Source organism: Numida meleagris, chromosome 8 (genome assembly GCF_002078875.1).
Source record: "Numida meleagris isolate 19003 breed g44 Domestic line chromosome 8, NumMel1.0, whole genome shotgun sequence".
Lineage (NCBI taxonomy): Eukaryota > Metazoa > Chordata > Aves > Galliformes > Numididae > Numida > Numida meleagris.
This window is the reverse complement of record NC_034416.1, coordinates 17,483,223-17,510,571: the sequence shown is the minus strand read 5'-3', so window position 1 is coordinate 17,510,571 and position 27,349 is coordinate 17,483,223. Positions and strand designations below refer to the sequence as shown.

Below are 27,349 nucleotides of genomic sequence, written 5' to 3'. Positions count from 1 at the left end.
CAATTCCTATCAAATAATTCAACCAGAAAGATTTTTATAGAAAGAAAAACATTAAAGAGACACCATTTACGAAAATACAAGTCTGTATTGTCTTTTCTTTGCTCTAATGTGGAACTGCAAATTGCAAGCAAATAGACTCACATAAGCTACCCTACTTTAACAGTGTCAATAAGACACCTGCTCACACGGCAAATCAGTTCCTCAAGACACAAGAAAAATTCTTCCACATATGAAAGATACACAGTAAAACATGCAAGGACTAGGCTTAGCATCAGGGCTAAGCCTTACTTACTTTCGGCTCCCAGTAAAAATGAGTAAAAGCTCAAGAAGTTGGTACTAAGATAAAGCCATCCTTGACAAGGCACCCGGCCCTTCCAGTAGCTGCACGAGTAATAGGTGACCAACTTCTCCTGCTCTGGTAATCCAAAACACCTTTCAAACTTCATAAGACCCTCACGAAACTTCTCAGGATCTTCTTCTTTTGTAAAAGAGCCTTTTCCCTCTTCTGCAATCAAACCCTAAAACAAAAGAATCGTTATTTCATGTATGTATCCACATGGGTGGGTGTCTTATATAAAACTACATGCATACAATGGAGTATTCTCCTTATAGAATATTATATTTTACAACTGGAAGAAAGTCTGAGGATCAAAACACAGGTTATAGATCACATGTGCTACTGCAGCATGACACATATCTTCAGGTTTCCTTATCCAAAACCAACATATTTTCCTCACTTAATCACATGAATTCCGGGGCTTAATGTTTAGTAATTGCAATGTGAACTCTCATATACTTCCTACGGCTTCCCAAAATTATTGTGAAATAATTTATTATCAGTTCTAGACCACTATCTAAAGGCACCTGGTGTATCATTTACCAGAAAGAAAGAGTTTGTGTCAAACAACTTTACTTAACTATGGGGCAGATAAATAGTAACAATGGAGCATATTACTCACTCAGAAGTACACAATATTATGTGTACATAATATTTGTGTACATTTAGAGGAAAAAAAACTCAGTCTTTCCCAATTGTGTCATGTGCCTTCTACTTACTCTTATCTTTCCCTGGACAAAGCTTGTAATATCTTCATTTGAATCAAATACTGATAAAATGTTCATAACATTGTGTTCTAACCAGTCCCAGTGTTCTGTTATCTCTTCTCTGCTGGCTCCTGATGGAAAGAGAAAGATAGAAGTGACTTTAATTACTTCATTAAAAACATTAATCAAGAGAATACTCAGTACATTTCATATTCACAGAGTTATTTACATCCACAAGTCCAAACCACAAGTCACAAATTTATTGTTGAACACTTGTATACACTAATTATGTATATGGTATACATAAAACCACAGCAGTGTACATTTTTTAATCTTTCAGGCTCTTTACGCAGCTGCATTTCTGGCCTTTACACCTAGAAGCAACCCAGCTTTGTCAGGATTTTGTGGCTCAGTGCTGAAGCCCGACTGGCACTGACAGTTCTTCTAGCTCAGCATCACCAGCACACTCCCCTGTTAGTAAGTAGGACGCTCCCTTTGGAGGCAGGAAACATAAGAGCACATTCAAGAAACTAATAAGAAAAATGAAACATGAGCTTTTGATACCCTCAGCTTTGATCACTAAGCCACAGCAGTTCCCAGAGGAGAACTCCCAGCCTCAGATTTGCAGTGGTGCACAAACGCTGCTATCAAATGTAAGGTTGCATCACTGCACGTATCTCTGTGGCCAGGATGGTAGCAAAGATTTGTATCCCTCTATGGATACATCAAACGACCGTTCATGCTGCCTATGACAAACAATTGCTTCTGCTTGGTACAAGTCATTGTTTTCTCTCATTCTCTACCAAGTCACGTTTTAATTAGATTTCTAATCACACTAAAGCTTAGGCAACCACCATTCAGGAAACAATTGTCATTCCATCTATACAGCGCAGTTCTGCATACATTCTAATTCCAAACAATGCAATGTTTTCTTGCAGTTAAAGGGAGGACAGAAGCAGAGCTGCACCCCAGATGGAAAGCCATATACCAGACCTCCTGATCCAGGACAAAAGGCTCATTCATCCCAGCTGAATGACCCCTGAAGCAGCATCTGGCACTCCGCAATTAGGCCTGTTTCTCTTCTGAACCCTCTGGGACTCCAACGCTGAGGAATTAAGGAACGCTTCCTTCTCCTTCATTACAAACAAGCTAGAGGAGTAACTTAAAAATCCGTTACTGAAACCATAAGGAACACACAAAACACAGAGCCAAGATAAAATTCAGTGTTCCAAGAATGTAAATATGGCACTTTAAACGTCTTAGAGAAAAGCCAACCTCGTTATGTTACTTCACTCACTCTACAACACTTTTTATCTGGGTTTCAGAAGGCAATCACTTACTTTGTGGTGAATGTCACTGCGACTTCATAGCAAAGAAAACCCATCTCACCTGAACTACCCAGAAATAGATTAGTGGCTTGCTTCAAATACAAAGGAAAACTCTTACCTACTTGATACAAGCTGTGAAATACTTATGATACCTCATCTTATTCTTTTCACATACTTGGTTACAGATTATGCAAGTGGTAAGAGGCAATAAAGCAGAGCTCATACTAGTGAACCAACAGTAGAGGTCCAGCAAATTCAACACTGAGTCGATTCTTTAAAGACAGGTGACTCTTTCCACTCCATCAGATGGTGGGAGACAGGGAGAAGGAAATGGAGGGGAAGAATTCCTATAGGATTCAGTGAAGGGATTCTAGAACATACGTGAGCTGGCTGTTTCATCCATCCCAGGAATGCTCACAATTAAACAGTCAGTACAATCACATATTGTCACTACCCCCAGGCAAGAACACACCACTCACAATTGCTGTTTCATCGATTTACTTTGTAAAGACTAATTGAACTACCTTCAGCGGACTCCACAGAATTAAGGCTGCCTTGGGAATGCATAGAAATTGTTCTAAATATCGTTAAACAGTTAGGCTGTGTTACATATGCTGGATTTGCAATGACACTTTAAAAATGATATAAAGAGTAATTAACAAAGTTATAAAATCAAAACTAATTCTTTCTCTCAGACTATACATATAGAGCAATTATTTGAGTCACTGTAAGAACCAAAGGCACAGATGTGACACAATGAAGATGAAACTACTTCTAGACATTTACACAATTTAGCAGTACTGTTTCAGACCCTGACTGTGTAAAAGCTGGAAAGAAAGCAATCTTCTCCATTTATTCACTTCACAGAAGGAACGATGCGTTTTATAAGACGGAGTATAATTACTCTGTGAAGCCTTTTGTTCTAAAGTATACTTACGTAGCACAGAACTGGTAAAAATTGAGTCCGAGGGTGAAGTTTTCTCAGGGGCTTACCTGATGCCATTAGAATTCCCCAGAGCACACTTCCAATGCATTTATCAAAGTACCTTTCTTAACAGCCTGTAATCGTTTGCTCTGACTTCTCCAGAAGGGGTCTCAAATCTTTATTTACAGTCAATTCACACAATATTCAAACCCTATCTCATTTATAATGCTGCCTTTTTTAAGTGAGATGTTTTGAATTACATTAAATCATTTCACAATTCTCTCGCTGACTACTGCCCCTCAGATGAGTCCTCGCAGAACACGAATAGGAGCAGATTAGCACTGCAGCACGAACAGCTGAGCCCACAATTGAAAAGGAGAAACTGGAATTCATAAAGTAGCTAATTTAATTTTAAAAACAAAACAGGAAAAGGCACAATTGCTTATTTAAGGTGAAGTAGTGAAGGTTTCTCAAGAAAACAGTAAAATTCAATGCGACAACAGCATTGCATTTACTGGTAGAATTATTCGGGCTGAGGGAGCTGGGCTTGTTCAGGCTGGAGAAGAGAAGGCTCCAGGGAGACCTCACTGTGGCCACCAATACTTCAAAGGAACTTATAGACAGGAGGGAGACTGACTTTTTACATGGTCTGATAGTGATAGGACTAGGGGGAATGGTTTTAATCTAAAAGAGGGGAGATTTAGATGAGGTGTGTGGGGAAAACTATTCACCAACAGGGTGGTGAGGCAGTGGAAGACGCTGCCCAGAGAAGCTGCGGATTCCCCACTCCTGAAGACATTCAAGGCCAGGTTGGATGGGGCCCTGGGCCCTCCTCTGGTGCCTGATTTAGTGGTTGGCAATTCTGCACACAACAGTGCGCTGGAACTAGACAATCTTTATGGTCCTTTCCAACCCAAGCCACTCTATCACTCTATGATACATTCTATCACATAGGCATTTGCAGAGCAGCACCTCTAATTTTCCCACAACACTCATCTTTTGCCACAGGTCAGGAGGCCTGGGAGACCAGAGAAGTCTAGATAGAGACTTGGGTTTTTTTTTTCTTTTGTAAGGAACACAACTAACTAAAAAAACTGAAAGTATGGAAAAAATGAACTAAAATGTGTTTTTTTTAAAGCATAATTATAGACTTTTTCACCGTTTTTAATCAGCCTTAAGAAACAGATTAATCCTACAACAGTGACAACATTTATCATCAGACCATATGACTATCCCAGTTTCAATATAAAGGCAAGACCGTGCTGAGGAAGAAAAAACAGCGATGCACGCGAAGAACTGAGTCCTCCCAACTTTTGGAAAGGAGGTCTCTCGGAACACTCGGTACTGCAGCAGCCTGCCTAAAGGAATTCACACTTTATTCTCAGGGGAAGCTGCAGAATTTAAAAACAAACAATAACAACAACAACAAAATCAACCTAGTGATAATGATGCTTTAGAAAAAGTCACGTACTCCGCTTTCAAGGTCAATTTTCTTTTCCATTTCCTACTGATTAATAACATAACATACAAAAGAGAAAGAACCTCTTACACCCGAAGATCAGCAGATACAAGGAAGAATTCAGCTGCTACCATGACAGGAAGCCTGACTCATTTTTAACAAAGATAAAGTAGAAAAAAAAAATCAGACAAGCAATTCCTGTTATTTATACCTATAGCACACTTAATACTCTCAAGGGCCAACTTATCCATATCATCCTGAACTGTGCCAAGTTACAGAGCTCCATTACAGCTTTAGAAAAGAAAAGATTGTGCCCCTGCAATTCTAAGAGAGCACCAAGGCAGATCCTCAGTACTGAATGGACTGCTGCAGAAAACAGGCAAGCTGACATTATCACATGAAGGGTCCACATGTGTATTCCAAAAAACTAGAACCATAAACCACTGTCAATCCCAGGTTTGAGATATCCTGAGCATTACCAAATGCCTATATCAAATAGGCAAATATACCTACCATACCAAATAATTTTCAACCATGTAAAGGTTGTTGGAATGAATAATGATGTGAGAGGATTAATCCAACCAAAGGATTCAGCCCATCCTTTGCATCCTCGTTTTTCACTTTATGAATTCACTTGGCTTCTAAAAGAATAGTACATACCACATGCAATGGACCAGTAGACCTGTGAGTCTGGTGTCTGATGCAGGATGCGGAACGGGGCCACTTTCGATGTAGAATCCAGTACTGCATCTAGGGTTCCCACGAGAAGACCTGAAGAAAATGCACACAGCCTGGTAAAACCAAGGTTCTGAAATGCACACTTACCTCCCAGCTCCTTTCTTACTGAATAGGAATGCTACTCAAGTGAAGATTTATTCTGTAATAAACTGATCATAAAGGAAGCATAAAAGAACAAAATGAAAAGTGCTCCCAGAGGAACCTGACTGAGAGCTATAATAGACACAAAAGTCATTACAAAAACAAACTGAGGGGGAAGAAGTTTGAGATGATGCCCTTGGAAACAATAGCCATGAAGTATGGTAAACCAGAGCATAACCTGAGAAGGAGCACAGTAGTTCCCAGCCTTTAATGAGCATGAGCAGAAATTGGACTACCTCTTCGTTAGTCACTTACTGTTGTACTGTTTTACAGACAAAGGAAACAATTCTAGGGAAACCGTAAAAACATCATGTATCAGACTGAAGTCAGTAAATCAGTGATGAAAATCCCACGCACTCTTTTCACATGAGACCACCACGTCACACTCTCTGTACATACAGAAGCTTTCCTGCTCATTCCACTCTCCAGGCATTGGGCTACAAAATGCCTGCCTTTATCAACAGCCTATCAGAGGACTCCTCTATAAACTATGGAACACGAAGATTTCATCCTGCCATCGCATGTGTGAGTGCATCACATAAGATACATTACTCTGTCATGTATTATACATGCCAGATACAACGGCCATGTTACCTCCCTGCCACTAGATACTGAGTTTACATCAAAATACAGTCATGTCAGTAACAAGACACACTTCATCTCTCATGAAAAAAAAAAGAGAGACACTCTCTCTCTCTCGATATATTTCCTGAGAAAATGAGTATGCATTTTATCTTGGCAAGCAAAATCAGTAACAAAGAGGTCGGACAGCTCAGAGATCTTAAAAGCTGTGTCTAAAGCTAAGAATCAGGAAATTCTAAAAGAAAAATCTACACAAGTAGAAATACAAGCTTTTGGATCCTGATGCTCAACTAAATCTTCTTTTTACAACAGAGATGAAATACAAGCAATGCTATCACTCCACTTTCCTTCCATAATTTCCCCCTCAACTTCTGAAAGTATTACCTGTGAGCACTCAGGGAAGCAAAGCCAGACCTCTCCATTTTATCCAGGCAGTCATCCTCAGAACATGATTTCCCTGAGACTCACTTCCAGCACAGACCCTGTGTGACCTACCAATGTGGCTATTCAAGTTCCAGAATGATTTTCCTCGTCTTAAAAAATGGAAGTGAATAAAAACCACAAAGGAAACCCAAAGACCAGTAAATTTCATCAGTCAAATTTATTACCTTGCATTGCCTGCAATTCATAGTCTGTACCTGCCTGTTGACAAGCAGTGTTTTTTGTAATTTCAGACTACAGTCAGACATTGAATAGGTAACACTCCTAACCGCTTTAAGAGCTTTGGCTTACTGAGTCACACCACTGAGCTCATCACAAAGCTGCCTCTGCTTTAGCAGATATTTTATTATCTTTTACAATTCTCCTAATTGCATTTTCGTTACTATATATGGTACCGAGACATTAGTCACCACTGCTAAGGTTGATACAACAGCTCTGCTTGTGTAAATGTGTGTGACAGCACACTAGGGAGCAGCATTCCTCACAGTGCTCTACGAGCTCCCATCAGATTGGAAGGCCATGGGATTTTAGACACAATAAACTGCAGTCAGGTCAGCACTGCTCATTTCAGTAGTTGGTAGCAGTACTCTGCCTACAACACAACTGCAGGTCAGTGCTTCAGCCAATTCTCAGGAGGCAATGAGCTCATTTCACAGCTGCGGTTACTTGGCATCACTGCCAGGACCTGGCAGTCCCACCTGTCTACCCTTGGCCTGAACTTGCTCCAACTACAAGATGGAAACGTTCACTTCCAGGGCTGCAGATAAGGAAGGGTTTAAAAGACATTTCTACAAGTCCAAGGATATTAATTGTAAAATAAAGGAGTAGAGAGCAGAAGAATCAGCAACTGCTCAACCCAAATAGTGGCATTACCTTCATAACGGATGCAAGTGGAAAAAGCAACTCCAGATCCTATTTGCCAATTCTTTGCCAATGATATACAATGTATTGTTCTCAAACCCAGTTCTAGGGACAACCTTCAGAAAGTCATCTACTCTCAACCCCACTAAGTCAGACCCCAAGTTTCTAGCGGTGATTTCAGCCAAGTCTTTCTCCAGTCTCACACAGGGAGCTATAGACACAGAAGGGGATGCACACTCGCAAGGAGAAAGGGCACTGTTTGTAGCAAAAAAACACTCTCAATTTCATGGTTACTTGAGTGAAACCACTGAGAAACACCATGGATACTTACTTAAGTGAATTGAGTAAAACACCCAAGAAAACAAAAGGGCCAGGAAATCTGAATAGCTTTGAGATAAGGTGTTCTTTACAAAACTTTCTGTAACCCTGGGCCAACAGAGTACAAACGTTAGCTGACAGAATATCAGCAACAAACTGCCTCAGTAGTCCACATCAAGCCTTCAGAGCCGAGTGCAGATGACTCAATGGTAACACAAAGCAACATGCCAGCACCGTGCCTTGAGCAGTATCCTCAGTACTTTGCTGCGCAGACACCCACCAGAACATGTTAGCAATCAATTTTGCTCTCACTTGTACCAATTTATGGCAAAAAAAAATAACAGCCCAGCTCCCAAAAGGAAATTTTGGGAGCAGCACTGTCATGTTCTTCTGGCTCTGGGCAGCCTGGTTTCATGGTTGGCAGCCCTGCACTCAGCAGGGGTGTTGAAACTCGATGATCTTTGAGGTCCTTTTCAACCCAGGCCATTCTATGATTCCATGATTCTGTTTCACCAGGCACATTCAGAGAGTACTGCTGTTTGCTTTCCCTAACGAAGTGCTGTTGCTCTGAAGCAGGGCTGGCACAAGCCTGTTTGCTCCTCTGCTGCCTAACAGCACCTTCGAGATCAATAATTCATGAAATTAAAACTGGATCGGTCTCCTGATTTACTACCTAGAAGTGTTACTGGACATCGGATATTGCCATGAGAGTTAGGGCTCCTTCCAGACAGAGACGCTCCACCAGCACAGCTCTGGCCAGCCCCAGGTTTTTGAAAGCAGACACATCCAGGAACAACAGAGGCTTCACTCTGCGATTGTTTACACTGATGTAAAAAGGAGCTGTGTGAAAGTACTGTAAGAGCTGCATCCGAGTGACAGCAAATGCAGAAAGTGGGGCTCTGCAGGAAGAGTTTGTTTTGGCAACGATTGCTCATGTCTGCAACCTGAAGCTAATTAGAGCAAGACCAAAGGGGAAAAACACTATGAAATAAGTAAGCCTGAGTCAGAAAATAAGTATTATTCATTTCAATCAGATATTTGTTATAGTTCAAGAGCAACACCCCTTAACAGTATGAAACAGAATGGGTGGAACCCTGCTGAGGACAGCTCCAAGCAGGGACATGTGGAGCAGCCTCAGCAAGGTTTTGAATAGCCACCCCCGACAATACACCTGTATGTTCAGAAGAAACATAAACGTGAAGAATAAAAAGCAATGGCTTTTATGTGAATTGTTCAGTTGGTTTTGTATTGTAAAGTCACTCTGTTAATAAACTGTGAATTAAAAAGGGAAATAAACCCTGGAAGCAATGCAGTGCAGGAGACCCAAACCGCAAACCCCCCTCCCCCCCATCATAAATATTTGTTTACAAAAGCAAGATAAAGCCTCATCTCAGAATGGCAGACATGTTTACAGAGCATTTTGATTCACTTAAAAAAAAAAAAAAAGTGGTTTACCTAGTGACAGCTGGGCATTTGGTCTAAAATACAAACATGTACCACACCAGCCACAAAAACTCACTGCCTCAGTGTACTTTATTTAGAACAGGAGAATGTCAACTTGTGAATGAGACTCTCTCTCCCATTTCCTCAAATTAAGCACAGAATTCTTTTGATTGTTTGTTTGTTTAATTTTATTTCCAAATTGGTCTCATGACTAAGGAACCTCAGCTTAAGGCACTGCAGAGCATGGACTGAGGTACAAATGATTTAAGCCTCCTGTGAGAAAGATTTCATCTCTATTTACAATAACTTGTACATTCTGGTCAGTGGTTGTGGCTCAGGAGAGACAACGGCAGCTTATTAAACTAAGGTGTGTATTCAGGGCCATACGTAAAAGTACTCATGGCAATAAAGACATCCTCGAGAGCTGGGAAACTAGAAGCACAACTCCACAAGAAAGATGAATATCAGTCTCCTTGGTAGGCCCAGTGGCAAGTCTGACAAACGTCAGCTCCTCCTTTTCTTTGCTTCTGTACAGCTAAAGGCTACATAACATAACATGAACAGATGTCAGTTCAACACACAAGCATAGCTAAATACAGAGGTGAGCAGAAATTCTGAACATCTAAGCAGTGCAGCACCTTCCCCAGGGTCCAGTGAGATGACATTTGGTGCCAGCCCTCCCGTCCCCAGGCCAGCAGCACAGCCACAGCGCAGCGCTGCCCGCTCCTCCCGACGCCAGCACAGCTGCCATGCTGCCCTTCACGAGGATGGGACACAACCATGGGCCTCTACAGCAACTCGAGAACTGGCTGGGGCACAAGCTGCACCACTCCAGCTTCACACCCAGCCCCATGGCGCAGACCTTCACGTTCCAAAAAGCAAATATTGTCTTTGTCACATACCGAGCCTGCTTACAGTGCAAAGCTTCCCAAGCTTCCTCTTCTGCCCTGCTACTCCCACTAACATGAATTCTTCTAAGATCACCCAGTACCATTTTCAACTGCTCCAATGGGAAGTTCTGTGCGAGACAAGGTCCTTGCCACTGATACCCACTACTGGCAACACGTTACCATAACTCCTTTTGACAGATAAAGAACATTTCCCCATAGTGCATAAACAAGCCTAGCTCTGTCTCCCCTTCCTCCAGCCTCCTACACCAGTACAATAGCTAGCAGTGACGCAGACAACAGGCTGCATCTTCTAAAAAGCAGGAATAGCATCAAGGATGTTCTACAGATTCAGGATGGCAATAATTGCTGCCGGAAATCTAGGACTTGAAAAGTCAGGATTTTTCCCTACATTTGGAATCTCCCATTTTTCAAGCACAGCGCATTCACTGAGCAGGGAAGATTATTCCCAGCCACGTGTTTTATTGATGAGTGTCTCTCCTCTCACAGCTCCACTGTATGCTGGAGCAGAAAGAAGAAAACTAAAGCTTTCTTTTAGCTAAAGCTAAAGTGAAAGATTGGTATTTTGTGACATCAAATATAATTACTCCAGAAATACCTGTCTTCTAACTAAGGTCCTATAACTAAACAATATATATAACTGAAACAATGTCTTTATGACCAAAGTACTTGATCTCACTAGATCCTGTGTACAGCATGTGCATTCCCAACATGATTTTCCGTTACTGTAACTGTGCTTTGGCACATGAACCATTTTGTTTAACTGTATCCTTACAAAAACACCCTAGAAGGCCTGAGCAGATCTCCCGTAGTGGCTCCGCAGAAAACAGAAGGACTGGAGGACGCAGCCACACAGCTGCACTGCAGGCAGCAGATCCTGTGACAAGTGCTCAATGCACTTGAAGCATCAGGAAGTAGAACCAGTCAAACAGGTTACAGTACCTGCATCCTTAGGTGAGGTCTAAGGAAGAAAAGAGAATGAAATGTAAAACTAAGCAGGTGCATAAAAGCAGAGAGTCTTGCTCAGAGAGCAAGGCTAAGCAAAACCAGCACAAAGTATCCATCTCTGTCCACACTAGCCAACTAGTAACCACACTATGCCTGGACACAAGCCATAGGAGTGAGCCGTTGCCAAAAGATGACAGACTGACCCTGTTGTACCAGTCCAAAAGGGTTGCACAAACAAATCTAAGCGTGGCTTTCTTTATAAACGCATGCTAACAGATCAAACCCCACCATCCTTCAGGCAAGTGTCTCTGCTGCCTGCCCTCTTTTGCTTGGTCTGCACCTTCTGCTTCTGGTTATGCCCTCAATACTCACTTGCTCCGTCCTCAAAATCTTCCTTACTGAGCGTACTCTTGTATCACTGGGAGTCCACTGCAGCTGCCCCTCAGCCAGCCTATCACTGCTATCCCAGTCCCAGAGCACTCTGTGCCCTTCTCCCCACGCAGTGTTGGGGCACTGCCCCTCTCCTCCTACAGGGCTCCACTTCCCAGCCCCTCTACCCTGCGTCACATCAGCTGGAAAACACTGCTCAGGAGAACAGCAAAAGGCTCTCCTTGGCACATCTGAGGTGATGTCATAACATAATAGCTGTGCACTGTTTTTTCCTGAAGTAAGCACTAATTATCTGAGTCACACATAGCAATATGAAATTAAAATCAGGCATAGCAAATTATTCTAGTTTATACCCAGGAGGTTTGAATATTTTCATACCTGCAAACACAAATCTAACTATGTTATTTTCCAATTCTCCCGTTAACTCTTGTTATTTACAGTTTTAATTCAGAAACATCTTACTTTGCTTCTGCCCACTAAAAAGTAACCTGTGCATATGAGAGCTGTATGAACCTCATTTAAAGAGAAAAGCTATAGAGACAAAAAGTGCAACACCACACAGGAAGGCATACCAAAGGAACTATCCCACTTGGGTGTTTCTCTATGCTGTCATATGCTAGCAAGGGCAGGAGAACAGTAACAGACATCACACTTTCAACAAAAACAGAAGGGCAATAGGAGACCCCAACTATCTGTCAGCTGCAGGCCCATGGGGATCTTTATTAAATGAACACCAAATTCTGGTTCTCATTCATTCATTTTAGTTGCAGTTCTTGGATGAATCTTACCACGCTGCCAGACAACCTTCATAGCACTGCAGCTTACTTTGATTTCCAAAGAAACAGGACAGAGAACAGCCAACCCAGCCTGGTGACCACAAGACTTCCAAGGTTGAAAGACATCACCCTTGGTTGTAAGACAAAGCCTGACGTTATCTATCCATAACATCACTATATTCCTAGCAGTGAATCTGGGATTACGCAGTTATTTCTTTCTACATTTTCCCTGTCCCCTGCAAGTGGTTCACACGCCAATGAAGAATGCCCCTCCTGCAGTGGGGAGGGCTACTTCCACATGTGGAATTTGTCAGCCACATGATTAAACATTATTTTAAATTCATAAATGTTTCAATAAGACAATTACACATTACGCTTAATATAGTTTACGTTATGATGACACGATTAGAGAGAACCCGAAGATGCAACTTGTACTCATGAACCCAGAGACACAACTCATTCGAAACACTCCAGAACCATGCTGGCCATCAGCCAGCAGTGTGCCCTTGCGGCCAAGAAGGCCAGCTGTACCCTGGGGTGCAATATCTAAAAGGCAGGAGTCAAAGGGATGAGGGCAGGCTCTTTTCAGAGGCATGCAGTGACAAGATAACGGGCAACGGGTAGAACTGGAACAAAGGAAGTTGGACTGGGGGGATCTCCAGAAGTTCCTTCCAACTCCTTTGGTTCTGTGACATCCCAATATGACTCCACATCCCTGTGCCATTTCTCCTTGAAGGGGTCAACACCACGCGGGTTCCGAAGGAGTCAGCTCCTCCCAGCTGGGGTGTCAGGGGTACCCGGGGTCCCTGCAGCACGTTATGCCACAGGCAACGACCAAACCTGGAAGCTCTGGTCCGCACCTTTAGTCCTGATGAAATAAAGTTCATTACAGCGAGGCTGTCGCCCTGTGTCAATGCCGTCTCCTGGGGCCGGGCCGAGCCCAGGGCCTCAGCTCGGCCACCTCCTTCCCCTGCTGGGGGTGGGGGTGCACGCGAAGGAGAAAGAAACCAATTTAAAAAATAATTAAAAAAAAAGGGGGGGGGGGGGGAGGGATGAGAAGGAGGAAACAAACAACCGAGACACCCCACGAAAGCAGAGGGAGCCACGCTCGGCCACACACCTCCGGATGCCGCAGCACCGCCCGCCCATCCCGTGCCCCGTGCCCCGTGCCCCGAGCCCCGCGCCGTACCTGCCAGCCCGCCTCCGCCCTCCTCGCCGTAGCCCCGCCGCCTCTGCAGCACGAAGTACTGGTTGGAGCGCTCCAGCACCCACAGCTTGAGGGCATTTTTCAGCAGCACCTCCTCGGGCTTCAGCCACATCTTAGCGGCCTCACCGTCCTCCGCTGCCGCCGCCCATGCCCGCCGCCGCCTCCCGCTCCCACGTACGCAGCCCGGCTGCCAAGCGCCGCCGCCGCCCCGAGGCACGCCGGGAGTCGTAGTCCTCGCGGGAGCCCTCCGCGCCTCAGGACTCCAGCTCCCGGCAGGCCGCGCGCGGCCGCCGGCTGTGAGGGGAGGCGGGAAGCGGCGCTCCGAGTATCGCCCCGGCGGGGCGCAGCCAGGCCTCGGCCCTAGCCCTGAAAATCTCTTCACAAGGGGGTTTTTGTTTTGGCCGCTTCGTGGCATTCAGAGAAGTCCAGCCGAAATGTTTGGCCAAACATCAAGCATTCATCACCAAAGAACGCTGCTTTGTTTGGCGTTTACGCTTGTTTTCTAGTCTCCCAAGCCTGATGCCTTGGGGCAGGCTGGGGTGCAGAAAGAAACACCTGAACGCCTGGCCCTGTCACACTGCCCACGCATGTCACCTCAACCTGCATGTCAGCCCCGAGCCGGGGAGCAGCAGGCACATTGCCAATGCTGCCTATTCACAATATAGTAAGACGCTCTTCCTCCTTGCTTCTATCACCCAACAAAATTATGAGCTCATTTGGAGTGGCGTGGATGCATTGGTTGCCTTAACAACAGTTTGACTCGGAGGCTCTGTGTTTTCATGTGTCCGCAACAACTTTGTCATTCGTCCCCATAGTGTAGCTCTTCAGATCATCTACAGATCGACTCTCGCCATTGTTTTAGGCTAGAATAAATCAGTCAAGCCTGGTAGTGAGTGAAACAGCAGCCTTCATGCTCAGAAATATGGCACTTGACAACCTGCTCATATTACTGTCGGCTGCTGCTGTCTCCTCTTGTTTAAGAGCTCATCTCTCAGAGCTAGCTGTCCTGGGGGAAAGCAATAAGAGGAAAATTTTAAAAGTCCTGTGCTGGATTTACTCCACCACACACGCCTGGCAGCTGAGGGTTTCTTGGGGCTGTGGGTCAGCGCAGTGTGACTCCCAGCTCCGCAGGAAGCCACAACCACAGCCACCAGCTGCCCAGCCCTCGTTAGCTAGCGCTCTCTCTTGGCATTTCTCCTCCGGTCTCTTCATGACCTTGTCAGAAGAACCCCAGATCTCACCTGGTGTCATTACACTCTCTGCTTTCCAAATGTTTCTTCTGGTGCTGACCAAAATCAATTAGATAAGCTTAGGGGCGTGGAAGCCCACTGCCTCTACTCCAGGTCTCTGAGTCTTCTCCTAACAATATCTTAGGGTGTGTGAAAGCTTCACTCCTGGCCTTCACTCCTCACACCGTCTGTCACTTGGAACAAAGTTGGACCTGCCCGTTTCCCAGAAACTTCTCTGCAGTTTGCTGTTCTGTCCGATCCTTTCCTTAGCACACCTTCTAGCATGACTGACCTTCCTCAAGTTTTCCCAAAATAAAGCTTTATTGATTGTGTATCTTATCACTATGCATTTATTTAAACTCAGCCTCTTCTTTAAGCTATTTTTATGAAGAAATTGTGCACATTGTGCACTAATGACAGTCTTCAAACCTGGCGCTTCTTCACTTTATCCATTCTTTCCTTCAGCCATTCCAGCAGTCCCCAATGTAACCCGCTTCCTGCAGTGTTTCCTGCAGTGTTTCTGCGAGCCGCTGACCTGTGAGTACAGACAACACAAAACATTGCCAGGCCCTCACAGAAATGTGTATGGCAATGTTTGTCCACCTCCAACCACATATGGAAGCCCCTACTCAGCAGCCCCACTTTAGTTCATGGGAAGTTTTGAAAACTGGATGAACTGCACTGGTGTAAGACTTTTCTTCCCGTCACTCATTACTTTATAGCAAGAGAAGCTCTGATATCTAAAGTTTTACCTTTGGGATCGAATATAGATTGAATTCATGCTGCTATTAATTTTACCTGTTTTTATTACAAAGTAGGAAGCAACAGATTTCTGGTACTTTACATTTACTAGAGCGGGAAAAGGAATTCCAAGTTATTAGCCAGCATGTGGTAACCGACACAGATAAAACATTAACGAGACAAGGCAAACAGCTATAGTACGCCAGCAGATTCTCCGTGAGGCAGTCTCCACAATCCCTCCACCTGAAGTAACAGATATCAGTGGGCTCCTGTGGACAAGCTGTTGCTGCAGCAGCTCCTGGAGACTGACCAGAGCTGACAGCAATTCCCGCACAGATGCTGCTCTTCTGAGAGAACTCCCAAAGGGAGTGTTTTCCAATTAATTTTCCTCAATTAGCCAAGCCCTTGGATATGAAACACTTACTTAGGATCTAATACAGGCATTCTAACACTGATGCTAATTGTAGGGAGAGATGCCCTTGGCATTTCCTACCCAGATCTTGGCTTTTGGCGTCTCACGCAGACTAGACATGCTAGGACGTACGTTGCTTTCTAACGTAAGATTCAAACTTTGTTATTCAGATTATAAAAAAAGTAACAACAAAAACATCTTTGTTTTCTTTTCTGTTGTTTCAAGATCCTGAATGCATTCCTTTCTTCCGATTCCTTCAGGCACTTGTTCCTAACCAAATACTATTAAGATGCAGAGTGCAGAGGAATTTATTTATAGATACTTAAATTCTTTCTTAATCAGTGCACAATCATCCTACAGTCTAATCAATGCATTCCACAGCAAGAGAGATCCACTTAGTGATGCAGAATTTTTCTTTCACTGCACTAATGACCTCCTGGAAATGGTAAAGGATTCCCCTCAAGTAACCACAGCCAAGTGCATATAAATAGATAAATAGCTGTATAAATAGTTTGGCTTCACTTCGTATAACCAACAGTTTAACAATCAGAGCAGAGAATTACATAGCTGTTAATTCACAGTGGGTGAACATAACAATTTGGTTTCAAGTTTCCCTTAGAGCTAAAATTAAATTGTCAAAGCCAGTAGATTTCATCTACTCCAAAATGCCAGCCATTATGCCCCTGGGGGAGTTGAACACCATTCAAATCTGCACAGGAAAAACATCCATCTAAACATGGATGAAAATAGACTAACACAGAAGCTAGCCCTCTTGCTAAGCACTTAATAAAATTCATTAAATCACACATCCAGCATAGGTGTAGACATTTATGCTGTCCAACTGTTAGGTCACTTGACAGCAGAACTTTCTAGAGATTGAGATGGACAAAATCTCTCCATTTTATGGGAAATCCAGCTGTCGTCTTGACTCATATTGCATTGATATGTTTGTAGACCCTCGCCACAAGGCTTGCCTTTCCCTTATCCACAAAACCTCGGTTACAACTGCATTTCTAGAATGACATCTGAAAATTTTCCTTGATATGAGAAAGTTATATTTCAAATTTTGAATTTACAATAAAATCCCATCATTGTAAAGTCTGGTTTACAAGAAAGCACAGTAATACAGCATCTGGAGGCATGGCTTTCTCTCCCGCGGGAATGAAAGCCTTTTGCATTCTCCCTCTGAAAATATGCAAGTGTTAGTGTTTAAAACAGAGCTTTCCTGGGGGAGAGAGATAAATGACAGCAGTAAGCAAACGCATGAGATGATGCTTGAACAGGTTTCTGCTTCCTCTTTGGGGGCAGAACAATTGAGGTATCTATAGGACTGGATGGAAACAGTAACAGTCAAAAGAAGCATTCCCTTTAACAACTGTTACCCCTTGTGGCCACATAATTTCCAGCATATTACATGGAAGCATTAGTGTGCACAGCGAAAACCAAATCTATTCACAATAACAAGCTCACGTTGCCCTTCAGGAACAATCCTACCCCCAGGGATGCTGTTTGCATTTTGCTTTAAGGAAAGAGTCTATTATGTCATAACACAAGTATATATGTATACGCACACAGAACTGCAGCATCACAAAAGAAAAAAATCAGTTGCACAGCGCTCTAAAAGCAGGGTCAGCTAAAGACAGTTGCAGTGCATGAAAACTTTAAAATACCAACTTAAAGAGCAGCTCTGGAATTTCTTTAAAGTAGAAATGACTGTAGCAATATCACGAAGGAAAAAACCTCAGCAGAATTCAGTGAAATAAGAAAGTTACCTCAGAAGGAAACCGCAACAGACCTGAGCTCACAATGTGTGTGAAACTTGCACGCTTTTGTTGCCAATTCTTACAAACAACGTGCACATAGCAGGCTCTTCTTTAAAATACAAACCCAGAAAAACATTAAATTCTTCTCCCTAGCAGCTCAAATACCATCCTGATGCAAGCACTGCATTTATTCCCTGAACAGTACTTTACATTTGATACAACAACATTGAAAAAAAATCTAAAAATTAGTGTAGATACTCTGAGCAACTTCACATTTCCATGGAACACATTTACTGCATCTCATCCTATCTCAGCATCACTGATTTTTTTTTATCACAAATTTATAAAGCGCTTAGAAATGAAATTAAAGCATTTGGGGGTGTGTACTTAACTCTTGGCAGCTCCCTTCTCTGCTCTACACTTCAGATGTAGAATAAAAAGATAATCACAGCTACAAGCAAGATGCAGCTTCAGCACAAAGTCAGACTATATTCAGATTTACATTGTGAACCAACCAATGCTTCCTGTTCTTGATTTGGAAGTCTGCAAAAGAGAGTTGTGGCCAATTCAATGGGGTAGCATTTCCATACTTCCACACCATCAGCCAGCAGTACAAGGCTGTACCTACTGCCAAATTGGACAGGGGATTTGACAACTTCCTAAATATATCTAACATCACAGTAGAGAATAGTGGGCATTTAATTGTTTCTAAAATGCCTTGCAAGACAAAGAGCATTAACTAAGGGTAGAACTGCTGATCAACCAGCAGAAAGTGAAATGCAAGTGAAGAGTTCCGTAAGACTACCTTGTACTGATCTGTGCACAAAAGAGCAGGTCAGAAGCACGTTAGGCAGCTGTGGCACATGTAGGGAGCCTCTTAAAAATAAAAAAAAATAAAAAGGACAGTTCAAGACAGCACACTGTTTGCATTACCCCTGCCCTCCCAGCACACCAAGTTGGCTATTCAGCCCTAGCAGCCTGCCCTAGAGCAGAGAGTTTTTCCTGTATATGGTGTTCAGCAGCCAGGCTCTGGCCTCTCAGCAATATTTCAGCACATACAGCCAAAGCAGCCTGCACATAATTGGCACTCCTTACTTGCATTGGTTTGAGCAAGAGCTGCTGTGTTTTGGCCTCACAACACTAAATAAGTTTCAGGGTTGCGGGACAGGGCAAAATTGAGAAGCGCATCTGCTTCCACACGAGAGCTGGTAAGCAACACTTCATGTCAGTCATAAGGAGGTCATCAGAATATAGTTTTATTTACATTTTCATATTCAAATTCAATACAAATCACAAAATATTTACAACATTTTAAATTATACTATAGATAAGAAAATGCATTGCTTTTCCCCTGCAGATTCAATTGTACCTTATTGCGGGCTTTAAGACAAAGCTCTGCTAACATTGGAAACAAACCATAGCTACAGAGATAAAAAAATAAAGTGCATCTGTAAGATGTCTTTACTTACCCTAAGTGGGCAAGGCCCTAGACTTAATATTGAGGCACCCAGTGCTCCTCTTCAGCCCCCCACCCATTCAACTCCTGACAGATGACTGAACATTTCTCCAATCATCTGTTACATTTACAGGACATCAGCTGGCCCTGCAGCTTTAGCACACAGGCAAGACACTGCACAGCGAGAATCCAGAACAGTCCAGCATTTTCCAGAGATTTGGTTCTTCCCCAGGTGTTGCCTGAACAAGACATGCAGATCCTCTGAGAAGGATCTGTCTTCCCATCTTCAGTTCAAGTCTTCCACAAAGCCACAACTCGTGCGTATTGCTGGTGCTAGAGACGGTTATAACTCCAAAAATCATGTAGGATCTTTCAGACTGTCGAGTATCAACAAGTTTGAAAAGTTCCCGCATTTGTTCCCTTTACAGTATTGTGCAAGTTAAATTCGGCCCGTCAGCCTGAAGCCCTCTTTTTCCCTTTAGGAATGTGGAGTTGAGAGGTAAATCGATTGATTAGATCTGTTCACCAAATAACCAAAAGACACTGTGGGCAAAATCCAGTTTGACAGGCATTACACTTTGTTCTTTCTCCTATCAAATTAGGGCACTGAAATATTAAATATAGTGTTGCTTTAAACTGAACAACTGCAGTAAATAAGTATTAGACCAGATCAAAATCCATTTCTTTACAATGAGAACCCACTTGAATTAAGAACAACAAAAGTAAAAAATAATTCCCAGTAGAGACAGCTACTACATAAAGAATCTTCTCCTTATTTAAGCAACTCGAATGCTGAAGAGAAGCTTTGCTGAAGATGGAACTTTTTAGTGTTATGATCTGATGGTTTTCATCATATTTAAGACAGCTTTACCTGAAGAGTGCTAAAACTAACTTCCACGTGGGAGATGTAGCTTTAAGAACTGAAAACCATATTATCACGATTTAAACATGTTTAATCTTAGCATTTTCAAGGCAACGATGCTGCTACAGTCATCCACTGGGTTCTCCAAATGTTTGGTGTACACGCGATGGCAGTAGGCAGCTCCTTGCAGAAGGCTTTTACCATGTTGCTGGGCGCATCCTTAGGACCTAACTTCAGAAACTTGTGTTTCATCTGCCTCAAAAGTTGGGTTGTCAAGGGGAGGAAGGACAGTCACAGATGAAGGCTGAGATTCGTTATTTACAAGATGCGTGTTGTCATCTGTCCAGAACAAAAACAAGATGCAAAGGGTTATAGGCAAGCTTTACTACCTTAAGCAAAACATGCTTGCTTTATTTCTACAAGCCCACTGCAGCAGACTTTTACCAGTGCTTTTCCCAGACAGTGGGAAATCCAAAGTCATGCCCTAACTACCACTCCTCTGCTGGCCCTCAGTTTGTGAGCACATTCCTGCCATCTTTAATCCAGTTCCCACTAGCATCAAGCAAGCCTAGGTTGTGTACACCAGTGGCAGAAGGCAACATGAGGATACAAAGTCCCACTATAAGGGGACTGAGAATTCTCTTATGTCTGAAGATGGGCATCAGGAGTGATTGAGATAATAGGGTCAGGAGAAACTGTGGGAGACACAGCAATTGGGAGGCAGTGGCCTTCTCCTTACAGGCTGCCTGTCAGGCTGACATTAGCATTTGTCCTTGTAGCTCAAGGTGAGAACAAGGGCCTGCACCATATAGCTTAGTCCCACATCACTTCATTGGCTTGTAGGGATGCAATTTCAGCTTCTGAAGTTTAGCCCGTAGGAAGTGCCTTCTCTTTAGCCAGGGTGCCCAAACAGGGCACAACGTCCCATAGGTGGCAGCAAATCCCATACTTTCCAACCAGCTAGGGATCCAGCGGGAGAGCTAAGCAGCCTCAGCACCTTCTCCATATCTGAAAGCCTCCCCACTTACTCCTCCTTCCAAGGCAACTCCAGAATCCAAGGGATAATTACTTTTTTTTTTTAAACTTCAAATAATTCCATTAAACAAACAAAACCAATAGGATGTGTTGGCAGAGTTGATTATTAAAGGGCATCTTCAATTCTATGTGGAAAAATACAGATCACGGCCTCAACACACAACTAGCCCACGAGCAGGGGTTCGTGTTAGCTTGGGAATGCAAGTAAAACACCTCTAGCTTCTGCATGTAGCTAGAAGAAACTTGCTTGTGAGAAACTGCTCTGTAGCTGTGAATAAGTCTCCTTGCTTATCCTGATACACAATGCTTTATTGTCTCCCACTGTTACATATATGGCCACGGTACTAAGCGGTTGTGTGGACACTCTACCAGCCAGCCACCACCAGCAATGAGAACTCGATGGCGATGTTATTGGTCAGCCACCCCCAGGAACGTGAGTACTTTTGTTAAACTGATGAACTTGAGCTCACCTCCACATACTTTCTGCAGGATCAGTAAATCTTACACAGAAGCACTGGCACTTTTGCATTAGAAGCATATGCTCTTGTTAAAAAAATAGAAGATATTTGTAAATGCTGATAGTCTTTTTCAATTAAAACACTCTGAAAGTGTTCAAGGATGATTTAGCCTAGGTAAAATCTGAAGTTCAATAGGAAGCATTTGTCATCTGTTCTGCATCATCTATGCTAAAATGGGACAGCCTTCCCAAGCTTTTCTGAGTATTTAACTACTTAAATGGGACAGCTGCGGTGGCAAAAGAACACTCGCTCATCCAAGACATGATCTCCAAAGAGAGAATGAGAGGAGGGACTTCTTCAGAAATTCCTTTCGGCCTGTAAGTAGTAAGCATGTGCTTTTCAGCTACTCTTTGTCTTGATTTCTGTTTTGAATTCAAGTTTAGATTGTACTTCATTTGGAAACAAAGTAAGCGTCAGAGCCAAGCGTTAAAACAAAAGGAAGATTAAGGCTACTCTGAAAAACAAGCACTGCTGTAGATTACACAAAGGGAAAAAAAACCTAATGCATAGCACAAGCAATGGAAGGGCAATGCAATCCAGCAAGAAAGGCGAAGCAACATACTTACTTTCTGATGGTGCATGTTCTTCCAGAACTGATTCATCTGCTCCTTGCACAGAAGCATACCCAGATGATGCAGTTTCACTGTGGCTATCCACTTCGTTAATTGAAGTGACAGTTGATGTCCCACTGGATACTGTGGCTTGCACAGACTCTACCCCATCTTCTGCCTCCACCTTTGTGAAAAAGAGAAAATGGTAAAGTTACAGCTTTCTAAGGGGACGAGTCTTTCAAGGAGAGCAGTGCTTTGAGGGACTGGAGTCTGGTGGACTATTACCCAGAAAAAGCGATTTAAAACAGAAAAAACAGAGTTCTGCTGTTAACCTCCAGCATCACAAGGGAAAAACAGCTCCTGCCTATTTAGAGTGGGAAGTTCAGATACAGCTTCTGTATTCTTCAGCCAGCTCTCCCCTTTTATTACCCAGTAGTAGGGAATGAGGTATTTTCCTCCCCTCAGTGCACACCTCCATCCCCCAGGCAAACTCTGGCATATATTTCAGTTGCTCAGACATTGGCAAGAGCATCTTCCTCTGGAGTCTGCTGCACAGAGCAGTGACAGAATGCATCAGTTCCTTATATATCCCAACACTGATAGTGACCTCTGCCACTAGGCAAGACTGTGACTTACCTCAACACCTAGAACTTTGAGTATGTCACATTTGCACATTGGGCACGTCCTGTGTTCTAAGAGCCAAGGATCAATACAGTTCTTGTGGAAGAGATGGCTGGTGGAGGAAGTAACCAAAAAGTTAGGTTTCACATCAGGAAAGATGTTTGTGTAGCAGCAGCTAGCTTTATCTACTAACACAGCATCCACTGATTCTAGAATTGCCTTATTTTGCCACACATTACTGTGGGAAGTTATAGCTAGTTGCATGGTCTCAGCCTTTTAGTTGTTTCTCTACAAAACTTGTAAAAACGCCAACATTATCTGTGCTACATCAGTGTTAACGGTTTTGTTGTAGGGCTTTTTTTTGCTTGTTTGTTTTTAAATCTCCATGCAACGTATTTCCAGATTATAATTTAAATAATACAGATACAGATGCCTCAACCGTAGCCTTAAGCTCAACTTTCATCATAATGACACAGGGCTAAATAGCACTCACTTCTGTTAAACCTACATAAAAAAAAATCTCACCAAGTTATGTTCTCAAGATAAACTATACTCCCACACATCTACTTTGCCTATGCAGTCACTGTGTTTTCCAAGTGGATATTTGGCAGGCTGCATACGCAAGACATTAAACATAGTTCAGCCACTACAGATGCAAAAGTGTGCTTCTGTGTAGGTACTCAGATCCACAATGGGTTTGATTTAGGACACAAGTTCAGGAAGACAGCTTGCAATCCTGTCACCTGCCTGTTCCTTCCACCTGAACAGAAATAGCAAGGTTCTGTTCAGTGTTAATCAGCACTCTTATGAGACAAGTGAAGAGTTCACCACACTTGGTGTTCAGTGTCCTACACCCAAGCATGATACTGAATTCTCCAATTAAGCACACATAATCAGCACCTCCTTCCAGCTGCATCAGTGTAAGGTCTGTAGTAAAACCTGAAACTTCCTTAATGCATAGTGATTTTGAGAACTTGTACTCACGTCTGGTGTACCTCTGCTACTATAAATGCCTACAGTTTGACTGTCTGGACAAGAATGCCTTCTGCAAACACATACGCCCCAGATATTTAGATACCACTAAAGTGACTCACAGAAGCATTCAGTTGCTTGTTTCTTTTAGGGATACAGTTAAATGCTTTTAACATGTAGGGTCTTACACAGAGGCTGGCCACCAACATCAAGTACATTCTTGCAGTAAATAACAGTTTATAACTCACGTGAGAGTTTAATATGGTTGATATTGGCAGAGATCACCATTGGCAGGGATTATCAAACAAATATGGTCATCTTAAGCTAGTTCCTGTTACAGCCATGTTTGGGCCAAAGAGGAGGGCAACATCACAACTATTTAAAAGCAGCCTCAGAGCAAAACACAGTACAGTAAATTCACATATAAAGAATACCTAAAAAAACAAGTCAATCTTGTCTGAATCCAGTAAGTCACGCTGTGCTTTGCTAGTTCTTATCAAGATTAGGAATCTTTATAGGGAACTAACATGAGAAGTCAGCTCTTCTATCAGCTCTAGGTATCTAGAGCCTGTCTAAATGTCTCTGCACTCACGGAACTTAGTTCATTAATGTACAGGACTATCCACCAGCACAAGCCTCATAAGACAACTGAATAGACATCAACACATTCCTGAAAGCTTATTCAGTTTTGTTTCCTTCTAAACTGCTAAGCATTAGATGAAGGAAGTTGGCTGATAACACTTTACCAGGCCAGCCTTTGGTAGCTAGGCTGCTGGGAAGTCCTACTGCTCCTAAACACGGGGCTTTCACAAAACCACAACCTTGTGCAAAGGTAATGCCAGCTCAGATTTAACAGTGTTTGACAGATGACACTGCCCAGAAAACAACACCTGCAGATTTTTCCCTCCTTCACCATTAGATTTTTCCCTGTGTCAAAATTTTTCCAAGCACTTTTATGTAATCCTCCCCATGTAAAAGCAGTCTTCCCATAGAAAATTCATGAAGTTCACACAGCATTTAACTTGAGCACTCTTCTAAGCCCTCTGATTTGAGCAGCTTTGTCACAGCAATCTCATTCAGCAGGCACACAAAGTCACACAGAACAAGTTCCCTTAAACCCTGGAATAGCTTCACTGCTCACCTTAGGAACACTCAAATTAAAATATTAGTGGCACACTGGACTTCATAGGAGCACAATGAGATACAATAGTAGGGAATTCTAGAAGAATAAACTGGAGAGGCTCTGTAGTCAGCCAAGATGTTCAGGCTGAGTGAGGTACGGACACAGGCTGGAGGGGCACACTACAGGAGTACATCTACAGTTTGAAACACTGTTTGATAGAGACTCAAGAATTCTTGCTCTACAGCAATTTGATGAGAGCCCGATCAGCTTTGTTAACAAGGCAGGAAGAACAACCAGTAAAGGCAAGCTTTATTACTTTGAATTTAAGGGCAGTTTGGAAGACTTACTTGCAAGTCAAGATGCGCACTACTTCATTTGGCTTGTACAGCTCAATGCACACGGCACAGCTATCTCCATCGGGACCAGTTTCCTAAAGTGAAGAAATGAATTTTCAGCTTTAATCAGCTTTGAAAGCTTCCTCTGAACTACAGTCAGATTTACTGCAGACAACGAGGTCTAGCTAAAGTAATCTAAAATAACTCATCCATAACTTCATATTTTTATGGATTTTATTATGGATTTTTTTGATTATTCATGGATTATTTTTAGTAATTTTATGAATTACTTATAGTAAAGCTGGCATTTAATCAGAAGTATTGAAAGTTCAATCCCATTGTCTAGAAACGCAGCTGCAAACTATCAGAAATACTGTGTCCAGTTCTGGGTTCTCTGGTTCAAAAAAGACAGGGATCTCCTAGAAAGAGTCCAGTGGAGGTCAATGAAGATGATGAAGGGCCTGGAGCATCTCCTGTACAAGGAAAGGCTGAGAGACCTGGGGCTGTTCAGTCTGGAGAAGAGATGGTGAGAGGGGACCTGATCAGTGCTCATAAACATCTAAAGTGTGGGAGGCAATTGGACAAGGCCAGGTTCTTTTCAGTGGCGTGCAGTGATAGGATGAGAAGCAATGGTCAAGAACAGGAACATAGGAAGTTCCACACAAACATGCAGAAGAACTTCTTTACAGTGAGGTTAGGGTGACAGAGCACTGGAACAGGCTGCCCAGAGATGCTGAGGAGTCTCCTTCTTTGGAGATATTCAAGACTCATTTGGCTGCCTACCTGTGTGACCTATTGTAGGGAACCTGCTTTAGCAGGAGGTTAGACTCGATCTCTAGAGGCCCCTTCCAACCCCTGTGATTCTGGGATTCTGTGATCACTGGATTATTTCAATTAATACTGCAGGGATTTGGAAAGCACTGCCTCCAACTTTAGCCAGAAGAAAAATAACCACTGAAGCTGCTGATGATTTTGCTTTTAAAGTAAAGCATTTCTGGCATTTTCCATGTCAGAAAATTAGAACCTCTCAACACAGCAAGACGACAGGTAAGATGTAAAAAAAAAAACATGTGTCTGATTTGGAAGCACGTGCAGATTTTGACATCTTGTGCCTCTGGAAAGAACTTGGTCTGAAAGAGGAATAGGCAGTTACGCATTCCAAGAGGCTTCTGCACCCTATCCCAGTAGGAAGGACCTGCTGTGAGTTCTGTGTGAGGGGTGTGCCAGAATGCTGAGGAGTTGCTATACCTTGTCTCCTTGCTTCAGGGTGCGCAGCTGTAACTGTCCAATGGCCTTCTTAGCTTCGGCCTTCAGTTGTCGCTGTAAAAGAAGGGAGTTCTGGTTAAACACTTATTTTTCCTCGTAAGTGGTCGTTCCTAATACTTACCTTAATGCCTAATGCAAGCAGGCACTGGTTTTATAACCCAGATGTTATCAAAACAAGCTAGGTAAGCATGACCACGCTATTTAGGCAAAACACAAAACAAGTCTCAGGACATATTCACGCGGCTATTGACTCCAGATGACACACCGACAAAACATGTGCATATGATTTGTTTTCACCTAGCCTTCTCATAAAGCACGGTTTCTCCTTCTAGAAATCGTAAGAAAATACCTTGGTCAGATTAGACCAAGCCAAAATAAACAGAAACCTTCAAATTGGTATAGAAGGCTGAACACCGAGTCCCACAACCAATCCTGCACAGTGTCACATCTCAATGAAGGGAAAGGTGAGGATCCTTACCCAGCCCTCAGCCACCACAGCACGCCCTGAACCAGCCCTCTGCCCCACAACTTACGGAGCCAGCAGCCTCCTGGCACCAGCCACTCCTGGCAGGTGGAAGAATGCAGTTTTATCAGTGGGAGTTCAAAGTAACACACACATGCGATTCAGAGCTACTTTTCCTTATTTCTGCCCCTCACTAAACAAATCAAATGACCGGCACTAGGAGGTTTGCAAAGCAGCTTTAATGAGGATAGAGGAGGAAGCTGAATTGTGTTCCTCTCTATGCCAGTTGCTTGCTGCTGTCAGGATACCAGGGCAGAGATGAGCGGGAGCAGAAGCCTAGCTTGCCTGGCAACTGTTGCTGCCCAGCTGTCAGTGCAAAGCATTTAATTAGCATGGGAGACAGCAACTCTGTTTAAAGGTCACAGGTTGGTGCTGCTCCACCACTACCACCACCTGACTGTCCTCTCTGGTGCACTCACTGTCTTTGGACACA

At 43.1% G+C, this 27,349-nt stretch overlaps 2 protein-coding genes across 5 annotated transcripts in view; both read right to left on the bottom strand.

Annotated features, from left to right (window-relative positions):
* Positions 1–13,727, bottom strand: part of TBC1D8B (TBC1 domain family member 8B) — a 32,879-nt gene extending 19,152 nt beyond the window's left edge. For 3 of the 4 annotated variants that reach the window (XR_002441437.1, XR_002441438.1, XM_021405678.1), the window contains exons 1-4: positions 13,492–13,727; positions 5,417–5,527; positions 1,057–1,175; positions 293–518 (exon numbers count right to left, since the gene is read on the bottom strand). Coding sequence is in view for 2 of the 4 variants with exons in the window: in XM_021405678.1 (XP_021261353.1) it covers positions 293–518; positions 1,057–1,175; positions 5,417–5,527; positions 13,492–13,621 (586 nt within the window). In the remaining 2 variants the exon portion in view is untranslated. The remainder of the gene's footprint in view (positions 1–292; positions 519–1,056; positions 1,176–5,416; positions 5,528–13,491) is intronic. The other variant, XM_021405677.1, reaches the window with a different exon arrangement.
* RNF128 (ring finger protein 128, E3 ubiquitin protein ligase) overlaps positions 18,887–27,349 on the bottom strand; it is a 37,382-nt gene continuing 28,919 nt past the window's right edge. The window contains exons 3-7 of the mRNA XM_021406523.1: positions 26,376–26,447; positions 25,140–25,222; positions 22,713–22,809; positions 22,092–22,260; positions 18,887–20,311 (exon numbers count right to left, since the gene is read on the bottom strand). Of these exons, the coding sequence (XP_021262198.1) occupies positions 20,193–20,311; positions 22,092–22,260; positions 22,713–22,809; positions 25,140–25,222; positions 26,376–26,447 (540 nt within the window). The 3' untranslated portion in view covers positions 18,887–20,192. The remainder of the gene's footprint in view (positions 20,312–22,091; positions 22,261–22,712; positions 22,810–25,139; positions 25,223–26,375; positions 26,448–27,349) is intronic.